Genomic DNA, 18,293 nt, shown 5'->3' on the forward strand with positions numbered 1-18,293 from the left:
CGTGAGTGTGGTTATTGGCCTGGAAGGAAAGCAACAAGTACAGTGTGCCCAGTGTAGCAACTGGCAAAAGAGAGCGTGGCCAGGGCCAGCCCTCCTGTTGGTGCCATTGCTTGAACAGAGACAAATAGGGACTTCCTCATCCAAACCTAGCATTGCCTTGGCGCTCTGGGTTCCCCACTGGCCCAGTGTTTTTCCTCACGCCGTCTTTAATTCTCTTGTCCAAGACATAATACCACATATGTAAATCTTTGCTCAGTAGGACTTTTTCCGACCAAGGAAGTACCAACCATGCCCACAGCCGCTGGCTGAGCCAAGAAGCTCTTTTCATGTAGGCCGTTGGAAACAGAACCAGTTTTGACTCACTTAGGCAGAAAATGAATCTAGAGGAACTTTTGGGAATTCAAAAGGGCAGAAGGCTTTCTCAAGATTCAGATTGCAGGGTACGACTGTCTTGAGTGTTGTCTTGAGTCATGTGCCCACATTGGGGCCAGGGTGCATTAAGAAAGGGGTAATTCTCTAAAGTGGGAACTGAGTGCTGCTAAGTGGGGAGATGCAGAGAGGGCTCCTGGGAGTGGAAATCGGCAAGCGTCCTAATTGTCCTAATCGATGGCCTGAAGCTTTGAGGTTTCTTTCCACAGAAAGTTACAATGACTCATGCCTTGAGCATTGGGTGTCTTGACCCAAAGGCAATACTGCAAAGGCCGGTGAGTGAAGAGCCAATAAATAGCCTTTGTATGGCTTTATAGGAACTTTCATATTGGGTTTAATATTGGATGGTGATAAAAACCCCATTGGATCTTCTCTCTTGGGGGATGAGGTCTGGATGCACACCAACTTGACTTTGGGAAAAAGCCTGGGAGGAGGGTCCTGTGCTTTTGTGCTTTGAAGCAATTGATTACTGCCTCTTCCTAGAAACCAAAATACTTAGTACGGTAGTTTTTCACTTAATAGTTAGGTTACCTAACAGAGTGAGCTTATAGAACCCAGTTAGGCCTTTCTGGAAACACATAATTCCAAAACACTGTTTGCCACAGTCTGTTTCCAAGGCCCACTGCCTCTCGTAATTATTTTGTTTCAGGATAGTAGCTGTTGAGCACACGGTTTTTGTGGTTGGAGGCCCTGGGTTCTGAGCCCGTCTCTTCCACAAACTGGCTATGTCTCTGGATCCGTTTTCTGACCCTCTCTGAACTCTGGCTTCCTGCACCTACCTCAAAGAATTGTGAGGCTTGCAGTGTCACGTTTGTGAAGTGTCTGGCAGGTAGGAAGTGGGCTTAATAGGAACTGGGTGTAGACAAATGGGACTGGCACTAAATGTTCAATCCTGGAGCGTAGTGATCACAACTTGAGCACTTAACCACGTGCCTGACACTATTCCAAGCGCTATATATGTACGAGTTCACTTGGTTTTCTCAGTAACCATGAAGAGTAATTCTTGTCTATACCCAAACCCATCAGAGTATTTACAGATTACGGTGCCCTGCCTGTCTCTACCCATGGGTTCAGTCAGGTCTCTCCACACCATGACTCCCTCTGTCCTTTTTAGGTACTTGAATCAGTTTGAGAAAATTTCTGTTCTTTGCAACCAAATATCCCTAACCAAGACATCTACTAGTGAAAAGGGTTAACTGACCGTTGCTGACTAAACCACCCTCCTCCCTGAGCCATGGGAAGCAGTTAAAAGAACACTAAAGATTGGGATGGAAATAATGTGTACATGATGTGAATAATAGAGCTTTTGACACTTTTTAAAAAATTTTTACTTACTCATGAGAGACACAGAGAGAGGCAGAGACACAGGCAGAGGGAGGAGCAGGCTCCCTGCAGGGAGGCCAATGTGGGACTTGATTCCAGGACCCTGGGATCACAATCTGAGCCAAAAGCAGATACTCAACCTCTGAGCCACCTAGGTGCCCCGGAGCTCTGACACTTTTAAAATCCCGTTACAACAGTCCTTTACTTAAATGCAACATGTTTGCAGCCTGGTCGTAAAGGGTCCTTTCCCATGCTTCTGGGCCTGACCAGCTGAGAGGCTTTGAGCAGACTGCATCACCCCCTTAAGCCTCTGTCATCACCGGCACCTATCCTAATGGACGTGTGACTTTCAGCCTCACAGCGTCTGCTCCCCCACCTTCTGCTAACAGGAGCACACTCACATTTTGGGAAATTCCTTCTATCCTTTAAATGCAGTTTTGATAAATAAATAAATAAATAAATAAATAAATAAATAAATAAATAAATAAATAAATAAAAATGCAGTTTTGGTGAAACTGTTAATAAAGGTAGCCTACCCTCCTCCAGCCAAAAGTTGGGCACGTCCACTCCTGGAATTTAAGTCTGGAGTGCAGTTCTGCAAGGACTGAAAAAAATGTTTTTGGTTGAAGGTATGTGAACTTCTCAGGAAGTAAGTAACAGACAACCTGACTTCGAGTGGCTTAACCAGACAGTCTGATTTTCTCGCATAAACGATCTGCAGGTCAGCAGCTGCTGGCATTCGTTTAGCTGCTCAACGATGCCTGGGCTGGCATATTTGCAATGGTCTTTCCCTCCTGATCACAAAGTGACTACAGAGGTTCCAGCATTGCATCCAAGGTCACAGCAGGAAGAGGAGAGGAAGGGAAAGCTTCAGTTGTTTCCAACACTCTTATTAGGAAAGTACAATGTTTCCCAGAAATCTCCCAGCCATCTTTTGGTCATACCTTCTAGCTGGCACTGTGTCTCGTGGCCATGCCTACCGGAAAGGGGGACTGGCAAAGCTAGAATTGAATTTTTCCAACCTCTGTAGGGGAAGGCAGCCAGGGTAAAAGGATAAGGAATGAGTCATTGAGAAAAGCCAGCCAAGAGCTAGCTACCCTCCTGCCCCAAGTGGCCAAATTGAACAGGCTATTGATTCCTCCCTGCTACCCAGCTCCTGAGATTGAGCTTTTCGCTCTTCCTAAACCTAATTCTGAAGCTTCCAAATCCATGAGCTGTCTCATAGCCCCCTGTGTAAATTCTCAGTGTCAGCTTCTGTTGGTTTTGCACAGAAAATTTCTTTTTTTTTTAATTTTAATTTTAATTTTTTATTTTTTTGCACAGAAAATTTCTGGCAGACCTACGCCATCGGTGTTGCTGTCAGGATGGCATGAGCACGCATAATAGTAGGTGGTCAATAGCGTTAGCTACAATTCCCTCACCCAAGGTTGCACAGCCAGTTGACGCTGGTTGCCCTTCCGAGCCCCTGCGTGCTCCATTCCACTAAATTGCCCCTCAAACTCCAGTTTATTAAACCATTTGCTTACTCTGCAAGTACTGAGGGGCACATCTACCCAGGGCAAAAGAATAAGGGCAGAACTGTATTTTCTAGAAACTTTTATAAATAGCAGGCGTTGTGAAGGCAAGTGGGAATGCCTGGGCCCCCAGGTCCATACCAACACAATGGTTAATTCAGATGAGTCATAAAGGGAAGGCTGTTCCCAGAATAGCTGGGCCCTTGAATTGTGGCACGGACATCTTCCAAGAAGAGCCAGGCCTCTGCCAGGAAGAGGACAGGGGGCCAGATGCCCAGCTGTGGGCCTGCTCTGAGGGCTGGGGGGGTCCGTTGGGGAGGCTGGAGGAGGCGACAGTGGGGCCTATCCCCTAAATGTGGAACGCCAGCTCTGATGCTAACCAGCCACAGGCCCGCAGGCGAGGCTCCTAACCTTACATGCCTCAGTTCCTCATCTGGGAAATTGGGATAATCACACCTACTGCGTGGGTCGTTAGGAAGATCAGTGGAGTTGAGATATCACGGTCCTCAGTAGGACAGCCAGGAAGTAGCCTCCTGGGCATAGGGCTTGCTGGATCATCTGGAGCAGGTTTGGTTTTCTAGAAGTGACATCCTCCCTTCCCCCCTCCAATTTCCTCATCAGCTCCCCAGGGTTTAATGGTGAACTAAGGATTCCATCTGTAACTGCCTAACCATCACAGCCGCACTTTACAGCACCCTCTGTGTGTCCCAGGTACTGCTTATGCATATTTTCATCAAATGCACCCCCCAACCCTGTGACCTAAATATTGTCTTCATTTTATGGATCAGAAAATGGAAGTTCAGAGAGCTGACTCGATTTTCCCCATGTCACAGAGTCTTGGGTTCAAAAAACCATTGAGGCTACCATAACCAAATACCATAGACTGGGTGCCCTGAACAACAAGCATTTCTTTCTCCCAGGCCTGGAGGCTGGAAAGTGCAAGATCAAGTCTCTAGCATGTTTGGTGTCATGAAAACTCACTTCCCGGTTCACAGACATCCGTCTTCTTGTGTCCTCACATGGAGGATGGGGCAAAGGAGATCTCTGGGGTCCCTCTTCTAAGGGCACTGATCCCATTCATGGGGGCTCCATCCTCATGCCCTAATCACCTCCCACAGACCCCCACCTTCCTCTTGGTTAGGGTATCAGCATAGACATTTTGGAGGACACAAACATTTACTCCATAAAGGACCCCCCAGTGGGATTCCCAGGGAAGCAGATCCAAAAGCTTCCTTGTCTCCAGCAGGCTACGGTGAGGGAACCAGGCACACAGTAACCCACGTAGGCCCAGCAGCTCCTGGCTGGAGGGGGCTTGGGCAGGGCAAATCCCAACCCCCCACCGCCATGTGACAGCCCCGGTGAGACAGTAGAAGTCAGAGTGTTGGGGGGACCCCCACCCCACTGTGTCATGTGTCTTAAGGGTGACAGTCCTGCCCTCCTTCTCCTGAGAGTAAGAGAGAGCAACTGCCCTGACAGATGAGTTTGGAGAAAGGACCAGGCCTGCCCTTGTCTGTAGCAGCAAAGGCCCGCTCCCTGCGGACCAGGCCCGTGGGCTGCCCGCTGGGCCTGTGCCGCCTGGGCGTGGGCCCGGTTGGAAGGTGCGCCGCGGGCAAGCCCACGCGGCCCCTGGCAGAGCTGCAGCAGCCAAGAGGGACCTCTGAGTGTCTGTCCAGGTGCTTCCAGGTGCAGGCAGGGGGCTCAGTGTTTGAGATTGAATCCCTCAAGCCCCAACAGGCGGGCACCTAATGAGGATTTGGGGTAGCGAGGCAGGTGTTCAAGAGCTTTCGGGCCCGGGAGGGAATGTTTGTTTCAAATGGATGCCTGCTGTCTTCTCATCACCAACCGGACTTTCCCAGACACTTGTTGGCCGAGCTAATTTGGAGGGTTTTGCGCTACCTGCTGTGGTTAGTACCGCGTACGAGCTTCACCTCCCTGGGATTTATCTCCGTGTTTGTTCCTTGCAGCGTTTTCCTGTGTGGTTATTAGAGGGAACGACCTTTCTTTTAACCTACGATTTGTAACTTCAGGATTGTTTTATAATTAACCCCCCGCAGGACAAAAATCTGATTACCTTGGAGTTAAGGTAAGTTAAAGGTCTGTAAGCTTTTTCACTTTGAATGGATATATACAAATAAAAATTAGGTTGCATATGAAAAACCTCATGCAAGGGCGCCTGGGTGGCTCAGGGGTGGAGCGGCTGCCTTTGGTCCAGGGCGTGATCCTGGGGTCCCAGGATCGAGTCCCGCATCGAGCTCCTCTCCCCCGGGGAGCCTGCTTCTCCCTCTGCCTGTGTCTCTGCCTCTCTCTCCGTGTCTCTCATGAATAAATAAATTTAAAAACTAATAACACAAAATCCCTTTCCTAAGGATCTTCAACATATAACAATAAGAGTTAACATTACTGAGCACGTTCTATGGCCAGGCCCTTAGATGGTCTCATGTAACCTTGCCACTTTAATGAGGAAGTACCATTGTTATTCCCATCATATAGATTAAAAACAAACAAAGGAACAACCGAAGTTCAGAAAGGTTCCTCTGCACAGCCGAGTAAATAGGAGATCCAGGGGTTGGCCCCAAGTCTGAGTCCAAAACTCTGGTTCTTACTACTACTGTGGTTCTATAGAGGTGGGAAAAAAATCTTTTCCTCTACTCTCTTAGGTTCTGTTGCTGGGTCATGTGAATTAAACTGACAAACGACAGATTAACAGGAGAAAAGATTTATTATGCATGCACTCGGGGCCTCACAGAAAACATGAAAGCCCAAAGAAACATTTAAGCTTGAAAACTTATAAGCCATTTTAACACAGGGTGATACGTTGTGGACAAGGGATAACAAAGAAAAAGGGGGTTGGGCTTCCAGAAGTCATACATTGTGGGAAGGTAGATACATGGGGGAAACTCATTGAAGGTAAGGGTTGTGAGGGAAGATTTGTTCGTGCAGACTGGTTAGTGCCACCTCCAGTGAGAACTCTCACCTCTTCTTCCTGGAACGGGAGAGAGGGGAGGGGAGGAGGATGCCTTCACCAAGGGAAATGTATACCCTGCTTTGAAGCAGAAAGGGAGAGGACAGGACTTCTCCTGTGTCTGCCATTTCTCAGTTGCCTTCAACTTCTGATTTTTATCCCAAAGTGACATATTTTGGGGTGCTATATTCTGGTCCTCTTCAGTTCCCCAAACACAGAATAACACACTGTTTTAGAAGTTCTCAAATAGGGGGCCCCCGGGTGGTGCAGTAGGTTAAGTGTCCACCTCTTGGTTTTGGCTCAGATCATAATCTCAGGGACTTGAAATGGGGCTGTCAGTGTGGCCCGCTGCTCCTCGCACTTGGGCATCTCTAACTTCACGAGCACTTCACGCACATCATTGTCTTCTGTTGGATCAACACAAACAACTGTATGAGGCAGCCTGGTTCTTTTTTTTTTTTTTTTTATCTTACAGAAAACCGTCTTAGAAGTCAGGCAACTTCCCCAAAGATATCCAGCGTGGCCACCTGACTGTCCGCTGTTCTGCTATATATGTTACAGGACCTTTGTCCCCTGAGTACCCGCAGGTTTTGGTCACGCTGCTTCAAAGAAGAAGAGGTAGGCCCGGCCAAGAGTGGTGGCAGCAAAGCAAAGTTTACTGAGCAAGACTAGAGAGGGAAGGGGTCCCCCGAGTGAGTTTCTGAGTTTAGGGGTTCTTAGGAGCTCTTTTGCAGAACTGTGTTAAGCAGTCAGGGCGTGCTGAGTCCTGCCAGCCAGGGCTTTGGTCACGTATCTGTCTACCTATTAGGTTAATGTCTCTGTGCTGATGGTCTTTTTTTTCTGACATCTGGGGGCTTGTGTCTTAACTGCCCCTTCCCCATAATATTGACAAATGCTTTGTGGTTAATTATCCTATTTTAGGATGTTTTGCAGAAGCCATTTCTACAAGGCTGCAAAGCAAAATGCTAGTGCGGTCCTGCCTAAGCTGCAAAACAGGATGTCGGTGCTGTTTTATTTTAGCTGGCCTGGCTCCATATTTTCTTGGTGGGGATCCTGGCCCTGACTACCTAACTGTCCAACCAACACCTAACATACAGACACACATACATAACATGTACACACACACACAGCCCTGTGTGTGGCGTATGTAGAGAGCCATGTATATGTGTGTAGCCCTTGCTAATGGAGCTGGTACTGACTCAGGCCTTGGCTGGCCAACACCCTCAACCCATCTTTGTGCATTCACACCACTATCATTAGGGAAAGGCTTTCAAGGAAATCTACTCCCCCTTCTCTTTGGCTAATACCGTCTACTCCTGTAAATGAGCTGGACAAGCCCCTTGACAGTATGTACAGGTCCCTCTTAAAGAAGGGTGACCTATTTGAGGTGGGTTTATTTAAGTGTTTCTCACTCTTTTTTTTTTAAGATTTTATTTATTTATTCATGAGAGACAGAGAGAGAGAGACAGAGACACAGGCAGAGGGAGAAGCAGGCTCCCAGCAGGGAGCCCCATGAGGGACTGGATCCCAGAACCCCGGGATCACGCCCTGAGCAGAAGGCAGATGCTCAACTGCTGAGCCACCCAGGTGTCCCTGGAGGGGGGTTTAGCAGGATTTCTTTTCAATGGTTTGTTTCCTGTTAGCTTCTAATAATGTGTCTGGAAAAGAACTAAAGTAAACTGCATTCCATTGAAGACATCCTACTTCAGATCTATTACAAACCCATATAAGGGTTCCCTTTTCCAGAACCTTACACAACACTGGAAAATTTGGCAGGAGCAGGGGTTGGCCCTAAAGGAGGATCCCAAGCAACCCTCTTCTCCTACCTCCGCCTCCCGCTGTAGAGGATGAAAACTCATTTCCCCAGAGACTTTGCAGCGAGGGGTGCTAAGGCGAGCCCGCCGGCTGTGCTGGGGGCAGGTGTCTATGATCTCCCTGAGAAAGGAGAGGAAGACTGGAAAATGCATCAATTCTCTTGCAGTTCTGGCCAACTCGTTGCTTCTTGTTTTTGTCTGAGGTTCCGCGGGGAGGGGAGGTGGGACGTGGGAGCTGGGGGCCAGGGGCGCGAGGCTTCTGGAAACGTAGGGGCAGGGGGAAGAACGGAGGGGCGCGACCCGGTCGGAGGCCGCGGGGCAGCGGGCTGGGGGAGCGGGGAAAGCAGGTGCCGTGCCAGGGCGGCTCCGGGCGCCGGGAGCTCCCGGTCCCCGCTGCCTGCCGAGCCCCTCCAGCCCCGGGGGCGCGGCCCGCCGTCAGGGGGCGGGGTACGCTCCGGGGTGGGGCCTGCCGCAGAACACTGCCTATTAGGGGCGGGGCCTGCCGCAGAACCCCGCCTGATTGGGGGCGGGGCCGACTGAAGGGGCGGGGCCTACCGCTGAACTCCGCCTGTTCGGGGCGGGGCCGACTGAAGGGGCGGGGCCTACCGCTGAACTCCGCCTGTTCGGGGCGGGGCCGGCTGAAGGGGCGGGGCCTGCCGCAGAACACCGCCTGTTCGGGGCGGGGCCGGCCGCAGCACCCCGCCTGATTGGGGCGGGGCCGGCCGGGGGCGGGGCCTCGCTCCGTCGGGGCGGGGCCTGTGGAACCTCGGAACCCGGGCGACTGGGGCCGAGGCGCGCGTCTCCGGGCGCGGGGTTCCTCCACGCAGCCTCCCATTCAAAAGATGCCGAAGGGGCGGCGCGGCAGCCAGAGCCCCACCATGAGCCAGCGGCCGGCCCCGCCCCTCTACTTCCCCTCCCTCTACGACCGCGGCATCTCCTCGTCCCCGCTCAGCGACTTCAACATCTGGAAGAAGCTCTTCGTGCCGCTGAAGGCGGGCGGGGCGGGGGCGGGGGCGGGGCGGCCCCTGCCCCAGGCGCCCCCGGTCCCGGCGCCCCCGCCGCCGCCCCCCGGCCTGGGGCCCCCCAGCGAGCGCCCCTGGCCCCCGCCCTGGCCCTCCGGCCTGGCCTCCATCCCCTACGAGCCTCTGCGCTTCTTCTACTCGCCGCCGCCGGGGCCCGAGGGGGCTGCCTCGCCCCTGGCTCCCGGGCCCACGGCCCCCCGGCTCGCCGCCGCCTCCCACCCCGAGGAGTTATGCGAGCTGGAGATCCGGATTAAGGAGCTGGAGCTGCTCACCATCACTGGCGACGGCTTCGACTCCCAGCGCTGTGCGTGGCCTCGCCCGAGCCCCCCTGCCCGCCCCGGCTCGCTCCCGGGCTCCACCCGGCTCCACGCCTCCTAACCCCCTCCCACGCAGTGTGGCCTCGGGCTCAGACTGCAGCCCCCAGGCTCCGGGATCCCACGTCGACCCGCCCCCCGCCCCGGCACCCGGTCACACCGCCCAGCGCCCCGACTCCCGCATCCTGGGTTTCCACCGACGCCGCCCCTCACCGCAGTCCGGATTTCGCCAACACTTTTGGCCCAAACCCCACCCTCCGTCCGTCCTGAGCCCTTTGGGTAATGGGGACTCTGAGCCTCCAAACCTGGAAGTCCATCCACCGCAGCCCCCATCCTGCTCTCGGAGCCTCCTGCACCTTAACACACAGCCCCGCCCGCGCCCCCGTGGTGGCAATGCCACCATCTCCCACCACCCCTACCCCTACCCCTACCCCTAGAGACCCGAGCTTTAGTCTTCAACTGCGGTCCTGGACGGGTGGGGCGGGGGGGTGGTGGCGGGAAGCGAAGGAAGGTGGTTGGAGTGTCCGTAGGTAGAGGTGGGAACTGTGCAAGACCCAAAAAGCACAAGGACAGTTCACCGGGGCGCTTTGGGGCCCTCCACGTCCCAATGCTCGAAGGAAACACCCTGTGGACCCTGGCCCTGGCCCTGGCCCTGGGAGCCCTCTCACCAGGGTCCTGAACTCTGCCCTTTGGTCTTAGGTTTAAAGTCTTAGGGCTCTGGACCAGGGCAGACCAGGTGTGCTGATGTGGGCAGGATGCCTCCCGGTGGGAGGGTCAAGTTCAATCTGATTCTACTCCCATAAGGACTTAACACCCTGTAGGATATTCAGAGGCCATAGGCTGTTCTGCAGACTGTGTCTTCCCATCACCTGTTCTGGCTAACACTTGCAGTATACCACTAGAGGAGGAAAGATTATTCTAGAAAGACCGTTCCCAGTATTGCAAAAAAAAACAAACAGGTTAAATTGCTCCCCTGCCACACAGGGAAGGGGTGTATGAAATAACCGAAATGTTTAGGTTAATGTGGCCGTGAGAATGGTCTCCTACACATCAGACACCCTGTAAGATCCTCTTCCCACCGCCATGGAAAGAATCCCTAGAAAACAGGCTTTTCTAAGTCCTGGATTTCTCTTGTACATATTCTCCACTTAAACATGTTTTGGCTGTTAAGGTGTTTTGTTTTTGTTTTTGTTTTTTCCTTCCTGCCCATGTTGGGTATTGGATTCATGCAGGGCACACAGACTTGCTTCCCAGAAGCTTACGTTGGGAGGGTTAGAAAAGGCCTTCTCTTTACTACAGCTGTGTTTGTTTTGCTCTTCTGCAGATAAATTCTTGCAGGCACTGAAAGATGAAAAGTTACAAGGACTGAAGACGAGGCAGCCCGGAAAGAAGTCGGCCCCTCTCTCCTGAGGAGCTGCCCACCAGCGCCTGGGCAGCTGCCTCCTTAGGTGTTAGCGCATAGATAATGTGTCCCTTTGGTTGTCATTTCAAAGATCGTTATTTTCTGTTCTGTATTTAACTGCTGCTCTCATTGCTCCCAGCATGTACTCCACATTCAGGGCCCACTTGCGTGGTGAATCTCATGCTGTCTCCTCCCTGTGCTGCTGCTGAGGGAGCTCCCGCATGGTCTGGAAGCTGCTGCCCCTCTGGCGTTCAGGGTCTCCCTCCAGGGGCCGTAGGAGGGGATGCCCAGCACTGTCAAGTGGAAGGAATTGGGAAGGATCAAGGGCAGTATCTATTTGGTGGCTGTGCCCCTGCCCTTGGAGGACTGGAACAAATGGTTTATTTTCAAATAGCTTTAGTCCTGGGAAGTGATTTGTTTAATAGTTTTTGAGCCACAAAACTCTTTGACAATCTGATCAAAGCCATGGTCCTTCCTAGAAACTCACATATTTAAGAAATCCTGAGGGCTGATTATGTGCCTTCCTAGACACTTGGGATTGGGAGCGGGGGAGACACAGACAATAAATACTATAAATAAGTAAAACATAATGTGGTATCGTCGATGACCTGCTAAGGGGAAAACAAAAACAGTTGGGCAAGTTGCGCAACAGGGTCAGAGAGCAGCAGGGTGGCAGTTCAAATAAGATTTCTGGAAGAGGTAACATTTAAACAAGACGTGAAGGCAGTTGAGGGCGATAGCCATGTGGCACCCGGGGTGGGGCGGAACGTTCCAGGCACAGGGCCCAGTGCAGAGGCTGAAGGTGGGCGCTTACTGGGATGTTAGGGCCAGCAAGAGCCCTGGTGGCTGGAGCAGGAGTGAGGGGAGCCTGCTGGGGTGAGTGCAGAGGGTCCCTCTCGGTCCCCAACTTTGCAGCCATGGTGAGGACTTGGGGTTTTACTCTGAGTGGAGTGTGGAGAGGTTAGAGGGTTTTCAGCCGGGTGACCACATCTGACCTGTGCTTCTGAGACTAAGGAAGGAGACAGGGAAAGCAGGTAGGGCGCTGTCATTATTAATAATCCGACTAAACGAGAAGCAATGGTGCAGGGCAGTGTGGCCCAGCCCGGGCCACCCTTTCACCCTCGCTGGGTCACAGGTGTCTACGGGCTGTGGGGTACCCACCACTGCCACCACCCTTGCTGCCAGGTGCTGTCTCTGTGGCCAGAAGGAGCAAGAGCTCAGCAACACAAGCCCATGAATAAAGGAGAAAGTAAGGAAACGGGAAACGGGTCTTCAACTGACTGTAACATTTGGTTGCGTAGCATCTGGAATCCTTTGTGCCCTCACTGTGCCTGCAGCCACTGCCCATCACAGCCACCGAATTTGTGACATTTGGGATTCCTGCCAAGGAGAACGAAAAGGAGTGACCAGTGACTCAGGGGTCTTAGAATCCAAGGGAAGGAGGTGTTGGGGGCGAGGGTGGTCAGCTCTGACCAGTAGCACCAGCAGGCCAAGCATGGTGAGCCCGAGATGCACCCTTGGGCTTGGCAACGAGGACTGAGCACTGGGGTGACCTGGCCAAGAGTAGTTTTGGTTGAGTGAGGGGTATAACACCCAACCGGAGTCGTGTTAAGAGAGAAGGGGGTGGAGGAGGAGACCATGGGTGTAGAAGACTCTTGAGGAGTTCAGCTGCCAAGTGGCAGAGAACTAGGGTCCCAACTGGCAGGAGGGGTGGCAAGGTCTTTAAGGGGGAAATGACTGCTTGCCTGTGGCTGGGTGGAGGGAGAAAAAGTGATGCTGTAGGAGATGCGGGGTCGCTGCATGGGGTCGTCGAGTGGACGGGAGACGTGGGACCCACTTACAGTGGAGGCATCACAGGGGGTCCCGACTGTGGTGTGAGCATGCGGATGGGGAAATGGGTGGCAGGAGCCCCGGGAAGTCACATGCACAAGGCCAGAAGTTTGTGGGGCAACCAGGACCTCGTGCTTGAGGACGCAGATGCGCGTGCCTGCCAGGCCCAGCCGGAAGCTGTGGGGTGGTGCCCGGAGCCAGGTGGAGACTGGCCCGAGTGGCTGCCCAGCCAGGAGTGAACACACGTCAGAGAAAGCTCTCGGCTTCTAACCTTAGCAATGAACTCAAATATTTCCAGGACACAATTCGGACCAAATAAAACCAAGCCTCGACAGTCCTGTAGAGTTTGTACCCATAGGAGTCCTCTCACCCCAGGTAGGGGTTCCAGGCCTGTCTCCCCTCCCCACTGAAAAGGCAGATTCCCATATCTCCCCAGGCTGGTTGTGGTTGGAGAAGCTCCCTTGTTCATCCCGAAAACCTTAAAGCTGGCAAGGCCAGTGAGAGGGGCTGAAGAAGGTCAATGAGAGGGTGGGGGAAACCAAGGCACCACACCCAGTGGGGCCTGTTTCCCATTCCCTCCCTGGGCCCCGTGGCTCCCGCCTCCTGCCAACCTCTAGCCTCCTCCCGGCTCCTCTGGCTTGCTCGCAACGTTGGCCGCCTATTAAGTGCACACCGTGTGCAGGGCACAGAGGGAGACAACTGATAGGAACAATCTCATTTAATCCTCACCATCACCCTGTGAAATAGGCACCACTCTCGGCATGTTTTATAAATGGGGAAATGAGGCTCTTCCAGAACAAAATGGAATGGAGGAGGCTGTTGGCCAGAGAAAAGGGTGTTGGCAGATGCAAGTGATAGGATCCTGGTTGAGAGAAGAGCGCATGCCAGGAATAACAGATGCAGGCAGTGGGTGCTGCAGCCAGCCTGACTGGCTCGCCAGCGCCAGTTGTTAAAATTCAGGAATCCTGGAAGCCGGTTGTCAAATAGAGCCACTGTTAAAAACTAAACCGCGTCACCTTAAAATTAAACTGTATTTACGACTAAAGAAATACTCAAAATCCATCACTTCCTATTTTGCCACATTTTACAATGACTTGTGTTCTTGGGGTTCTATTGCACCACTCTACTTGGTGGAAATACTACAAAGTGGTGCACTAACGGACACCACTTCTTAAAAATGCCACGTTGGTATCTGATATTGGCCATCATGATAGTTTTTACATCCTGGGAACTGGTGAATGGACAAATCAGGTTTGTTCCGGGCCACCTCCACTCCTCCAGAGAGTTGTTAAACATTTAAGTAGGGATCCCTGGGTGGCGCAGCGGTTTGGCGCCTGCCTTTGGCCCAGGGCGCGATCCTGGAGACCCGGGATCGAGTCCCACATCGGGCTCCCGGTACATGGAGCCTGCTTCTCCCTCTGCCTGTGTCTCTGCCTCTCTCTCTCTCTCTGTAACTATCATAAATAAATAAAAAAATTAAAAAAAAAAAAGAAAATTAAAAAAAAAAAAAAAAAAAAAAAAACATTTAAGTAGCGCACCGCCAGGTAAGTGGGAAACAAAAATACCACTATGTTCATAAATGGGCCGAAGGAAAGGCTGCTTTGAAGCATTTGAAGTTGGGCCGAAAGTATAACTGAGGCTCCTTTCTTGTCCGGCCTGAGTTGGTCAAAGGCAAAAGAGCCGGATGGAGCCTGCCCGAGAAGGCAGCCTTTACCTTGAAATATATAGGTTTTCGTGGAGCACGTAGGGACTGACTTTTAAGATTAGTAAGCCTGTGAGCTGGTAACATGGGGCCCAAGGAATGTTCTGGACCCCGGCCAACCAGATTTGTGACTTCTACTTTCAGGTGACTAGGGTATAGGGAGTGCAGAGGTAACAGCCTGCAGGTGGGGGATGGAGGCCCCTCCTCCCCAGTGGTAATTGTTTTGAGCAAGATGGAACATGAAACTTGGTTGAGCATGAGACTAGCTATTTACATCCCACCCCCTTCATCACAGATCTGTTAGTCCTGAGAGAAATAGAAAACTCAAATGAAACGGGAAAACTTTCTGTTTTGTGCAAGTAATTTGTGCCCCGACTCCAGGGCCAAGGAGTCAGGCAGGATCAGTGCCCGCAGGAACCCGGTTTCTCAGAACAGAACAGAGATCCAGTCACAGCTTTAAGGCTTTCGCCGAAGGTGAGCCCCGCGTGGGTGCCTCATGGCACACGGACTGGAACTTTCACGTGTCTTGATTCCACCTCCGACCAGATGTGTGACCTTGAGAAAGTCACCCAACCTCTCTGAGCCTGTTTTCTCATCTGTAAAGTGGAGACACTGTTCTCACAGGTTGGTTGGCTGGGTGGGTGGGTGGGTGGGGGGCAAGAAATAAGGTGACAGATGCAAAACCTCCCCAAGGGGGAGTCATTATTATTATTATTTTCTGGTGCATTTAGAACTCGGTTCTCACTGTTGGGCTAGGCGTGCAGGGAATGGAGGCGCCTGTGGGCTTGTGGGCCGAGGGAGGCCTGGCCTGCAGGAGCAGCTTTGAGTTTGCAAGGCCAGAGGGCTCAGCCCTGCAAAAACAGGACAAGGAAGTGAGTGAGCCTGGCTGGGAGGCAGTTGGGGAGGGGAGGGGGGTGAGTTTTCTAGAAAGAGCTTCTCCCAGGCAGCAGCCCAAGGGCTGGGCCTCTAGCAGGTGAGCCCCCCTCCCCCGCCCCCCAGGGAGGCCTGTGGTCACCACCCGCGCCTTCGCCTGTCCCCACCGGGGCAGCACCCACTCGGCCGCGCCCGCAGGAAAGGGGGCAGCGGGGAATCGGGAACAGGCACAGTGGGCGGGGAATCCACCCAAGCTGGGGTTTCTTTGGGGCTGGGGGGCGGGGCGGGGGACAGAGGGCCACTCCTGCCGGCTTGCTTAAACAACCGCGGCGCACAGGAGGGTTCTCTGGTTGCAGGCAATAGACACGATCAATCGATCGGTGGCAGCGAAAAGGTTCAAAGGAGGCATCCAGGCCTTTAGAGGGAAAGGAGTGAGGGCGCCGCCCAGGGCCAGCCTCGCCCCCCCTCCCCCCGCCGGGGGAGGAGGGGAAAGGGGGAGGGGGGAGAAGGGGAGGGGAGGAGGGGGGAGGAGGAAGACGGAGGGAGGAGGGAGAGGGAGGGAGGAGGAGGGGGAGGGAGGGAGAGGGAGGGAGGAGGAGGGGGAGGGAAGGAGGGGGAGGAGGGGGAGGAGGGAGAGGGAGGGAAGAGGGAGAGGGAGGGAGGGGGAGGGGGAGGGAAGGAGGGGGAGGAGGGGGAGGAGGGAGAGGGAGGGAAGAGGGAGAGGGAGGGAGGAGGGAGAGGGAGGGAGAAGAGGGAGAGGGAGGGAGGGGGAGGGGGAGGGAAGGAGGGGGAGGAGGGGGAGGAGGGAGAGGGAGGGAAGAGGGAGAGGGAGGGAGGGGGAGGGGGAGGGAAGGGGGGGAGGAGGGGGAGGAGGGAGAGGGAGGGAAGAGGGAGAGGGAGGGAGGGGGAGGGGGAGGAAGGAGGGGGAGGAGGGAGAGGGAAGGAGAGAGGAGGGATGTTGCGAGGAGGGAAGGGGAGAGGGAGGGGGAGGGGGGAGGCTGGCGAGCGCTAGGTCCCAAGCGGGCGCAGAGGCGAGACCAGGCCGCGGCCACGCAGGCGGGGGTGAGGCCGCGGGCCCAGGGGGAGCCGTGGGCGGGAGGAGGCCGGCTCCCCAGTCCCGCCGCGCGCACCGCCCCCGCCGGGGTCGCCCCTCCCGTGACGGGTCGGCCCGAGGGCGGCGCGCCCAGGGCCCAGGAAACCCCGCCCGGGGACTGAGCCGCGTGCAGCTCGCTCGCTCGTTCAGTCTGATGCAGCCAAGCCTCCTTTCGGCGAAGCAGGTGCCTCACTTCTCTGAGCCTCTTTTCTCGTCTGGAAAATGTGCACGACAGCCCCTCCCGCCCGGGGTTGTTGCAAAACGAACCGAGAGAGTGCGTGCAAACCGCTCAGCTGGCCCGCGGCGCCGCCGGCCGCAGCGCAGGGTGTGCGCGGCACCTTCTGCGTCCCGGTTTCTGCTCAACACAAAACGCTCCCGTTTCTCTCACGGTGGGATCCACTAGGTGGCAGCCTGAACCTAGAAGTGGATGGAACAGATTGCACCCCCCTCCACCCCCCCACCCCTCCACCCCTCCACCCCTCCACCCCTCCACCCCTCCATACCCCCCTCCACCCCTCCACCCCCGCCCCATCCCTCTCTCGTCCTCACATCCAGAGCTGACATTTATCAACTTGTTCATTATTACCCAGGAGAAAATCCAGTTTGGAAACCCGGAGGGCAGAGGACACGTTGTGGCCGTTGCAGGCGATCATTGCAAAAATAAACACAGGTGCAGCCTGGGGCCCTTGCGGGAGGCTGCAGGTGGCTGCGGGAGAGCCACATTTTACTCCCAAAGGGGGGGAGTGGGGGGGTGGGGGGGAGGGTGGTGGTGGTGGAGGATCTCTTTTCAGAACCAGTTTCAAGGTGAAGAGTCTGGTTCACCTGAATAAAAGAAGCTGGACTGAACTCATCAATATTCATGGTCTGCTAGGGACGCTATACCAACATTTCACGGAGGGTGGCTGGGGGGACGGGGTGCTGGGGGAGGTGGGGGGTGTGCCCTAAACAGCTGACATTTACTTCTCACAGGTCTGGGGGCGGGGAAGTCCAGGAGCACCATGCCAGGCCAATTCCTGCTCTGGTGAGAGCTCCCTTCCAGGCTTGCCGCTGGCTGCCTTCTTGCTGCGTCCTCACAGGGCAGACAGAGCTCTGGTGTCTCCTCCTCTTAGAAGCACTTCAATCCCACCTTGAGGACCCCACTCTCATGACCTCATCTAAACCTAATTACCTCCCAAAGAGCCAGTCTCGGAAGACCAGCACACTGGGGATTAAGGCTTTGTCATATGGATTTGGGGTGGGGCATGGCACGCGTCACTTGCAGCACTATCTACACCGTATTCCTACTTATTCCTCTCTCCTGTTACCCACCTGTTCCTATTATTCCTATTATATATATATATACCACCCAACCATTAGTGGATGACAATAGGCAGCTAGACAATAGTTCATGAGTAAGTACATATATCTATAGCTACTTACATATAAAGAAACATACGTAAATATATATAGATATTCATTATGGACTGTTGCCCATTTGCCTATTATCTGTTATTGTTGTTATCCGCGGATGGGTGGGTGGGCTACATCTATGTTGTCTAATAGAACTTTCTGCAGGGATAGAAATATTCCAAATCTGTGCTCTTTAATATGGAAGTCATTAGACAAATGTGGCTGTTGAGACTTGACACGTGGCTAATACAACTAAGGAAATGAATTGTAAATTTTATTGCGTTTTCATTATTATATTTCAGTTTAAAGAGCCACATGGGTTACTGGCTACTGTATTGGACAGTGCAGAGCTAGACCGAGGTGTATATACAGTTTCCTCTTTATTCAATTTTTTTTTTTAATTTTTTTTATTTATTTTATGATAGTCACAGAGAGAGAGAGAGAGGGGCAGAGACATAGGCAGAGGGAGAAGCAGGCTCCATGCACCGGGAGCCCGATGTGGGATTCGATCCCGGGTCTCCAGGATCGCGCCCTGAGCCAAAGGCAGGCGCCAAACCGCTGCGCCACCCAGGGATCCCTCCTCTTTATTCAATTGATTGGTTGTGTTGAGTTTGGAAAATCTGGGG

The 18,293-nt window shown here is 53.5% G+C and overlaps 1 protein-coding gene and 1 long non-coding RNA gene across 2 annotated transcripts; one reads left to right on the forward strand and one right to left on the reverse strand.

Moving 5' to 3' along the window:
- Positions 1 to 5,966: 5,966 nt before the first annotated feature.
- On the reverse strand, positions 5,967 to 8,426 carry LOC112663443 (uncharacterized). The gene is made up of 2 exons (XR_003139223.3): positions 8,055 to 8,426; positions 5,967 to 6,249 (listed from the first exon to the last, which is right to left on the reverse strand). It is a non-coding gene; the product is annotated as an uncharacterized LOC112663443 (long non-coding RNA).
- Positions 8,427 to 8,799: 373 nt separating this feature from the next.
- Positions 8,800 to 17,939, forward strand: C18H11orf91 (chromosome 18 C11orf91 homolog). The gene is made up of 4 exons (XM_025452426.3): positions 8,800 to 9,368; positions 10,703 to 11,656; positions 16,869 to 16,948; positions 17,248 to 17,939. The coding sequence occupies exons 1-2, from the start codon at positions 8,885 to 8,887 to the stop codon at positions 10,786 to 10,788; spliced, it is 570 nt and encodes a 189-aa protein (XP_025308211.1). The 5' UTR covers positions 8,800 to 8,884; the 3' UTR covers positions 10,789 to 11,656; positions 16,869 to 16,948; positions 17,248 to 17,939.
- Positions 17,940 to 18,293: the final 354 nt, after the last annotated feature.

Source organism: Canis lupus, chromosome 18 (genome assembly GCF_003254725.2).
Source record: "Canis lupus dingo isolate Sandy chromosome 18, ASM325472v2, whole genome shotgun sequence".
NCBI classification, from domain to species: Eukaryota; Metazoa; Chordata; class Mammalia; order Carnivora; family Canidae; genus Canis; species Canis lupus.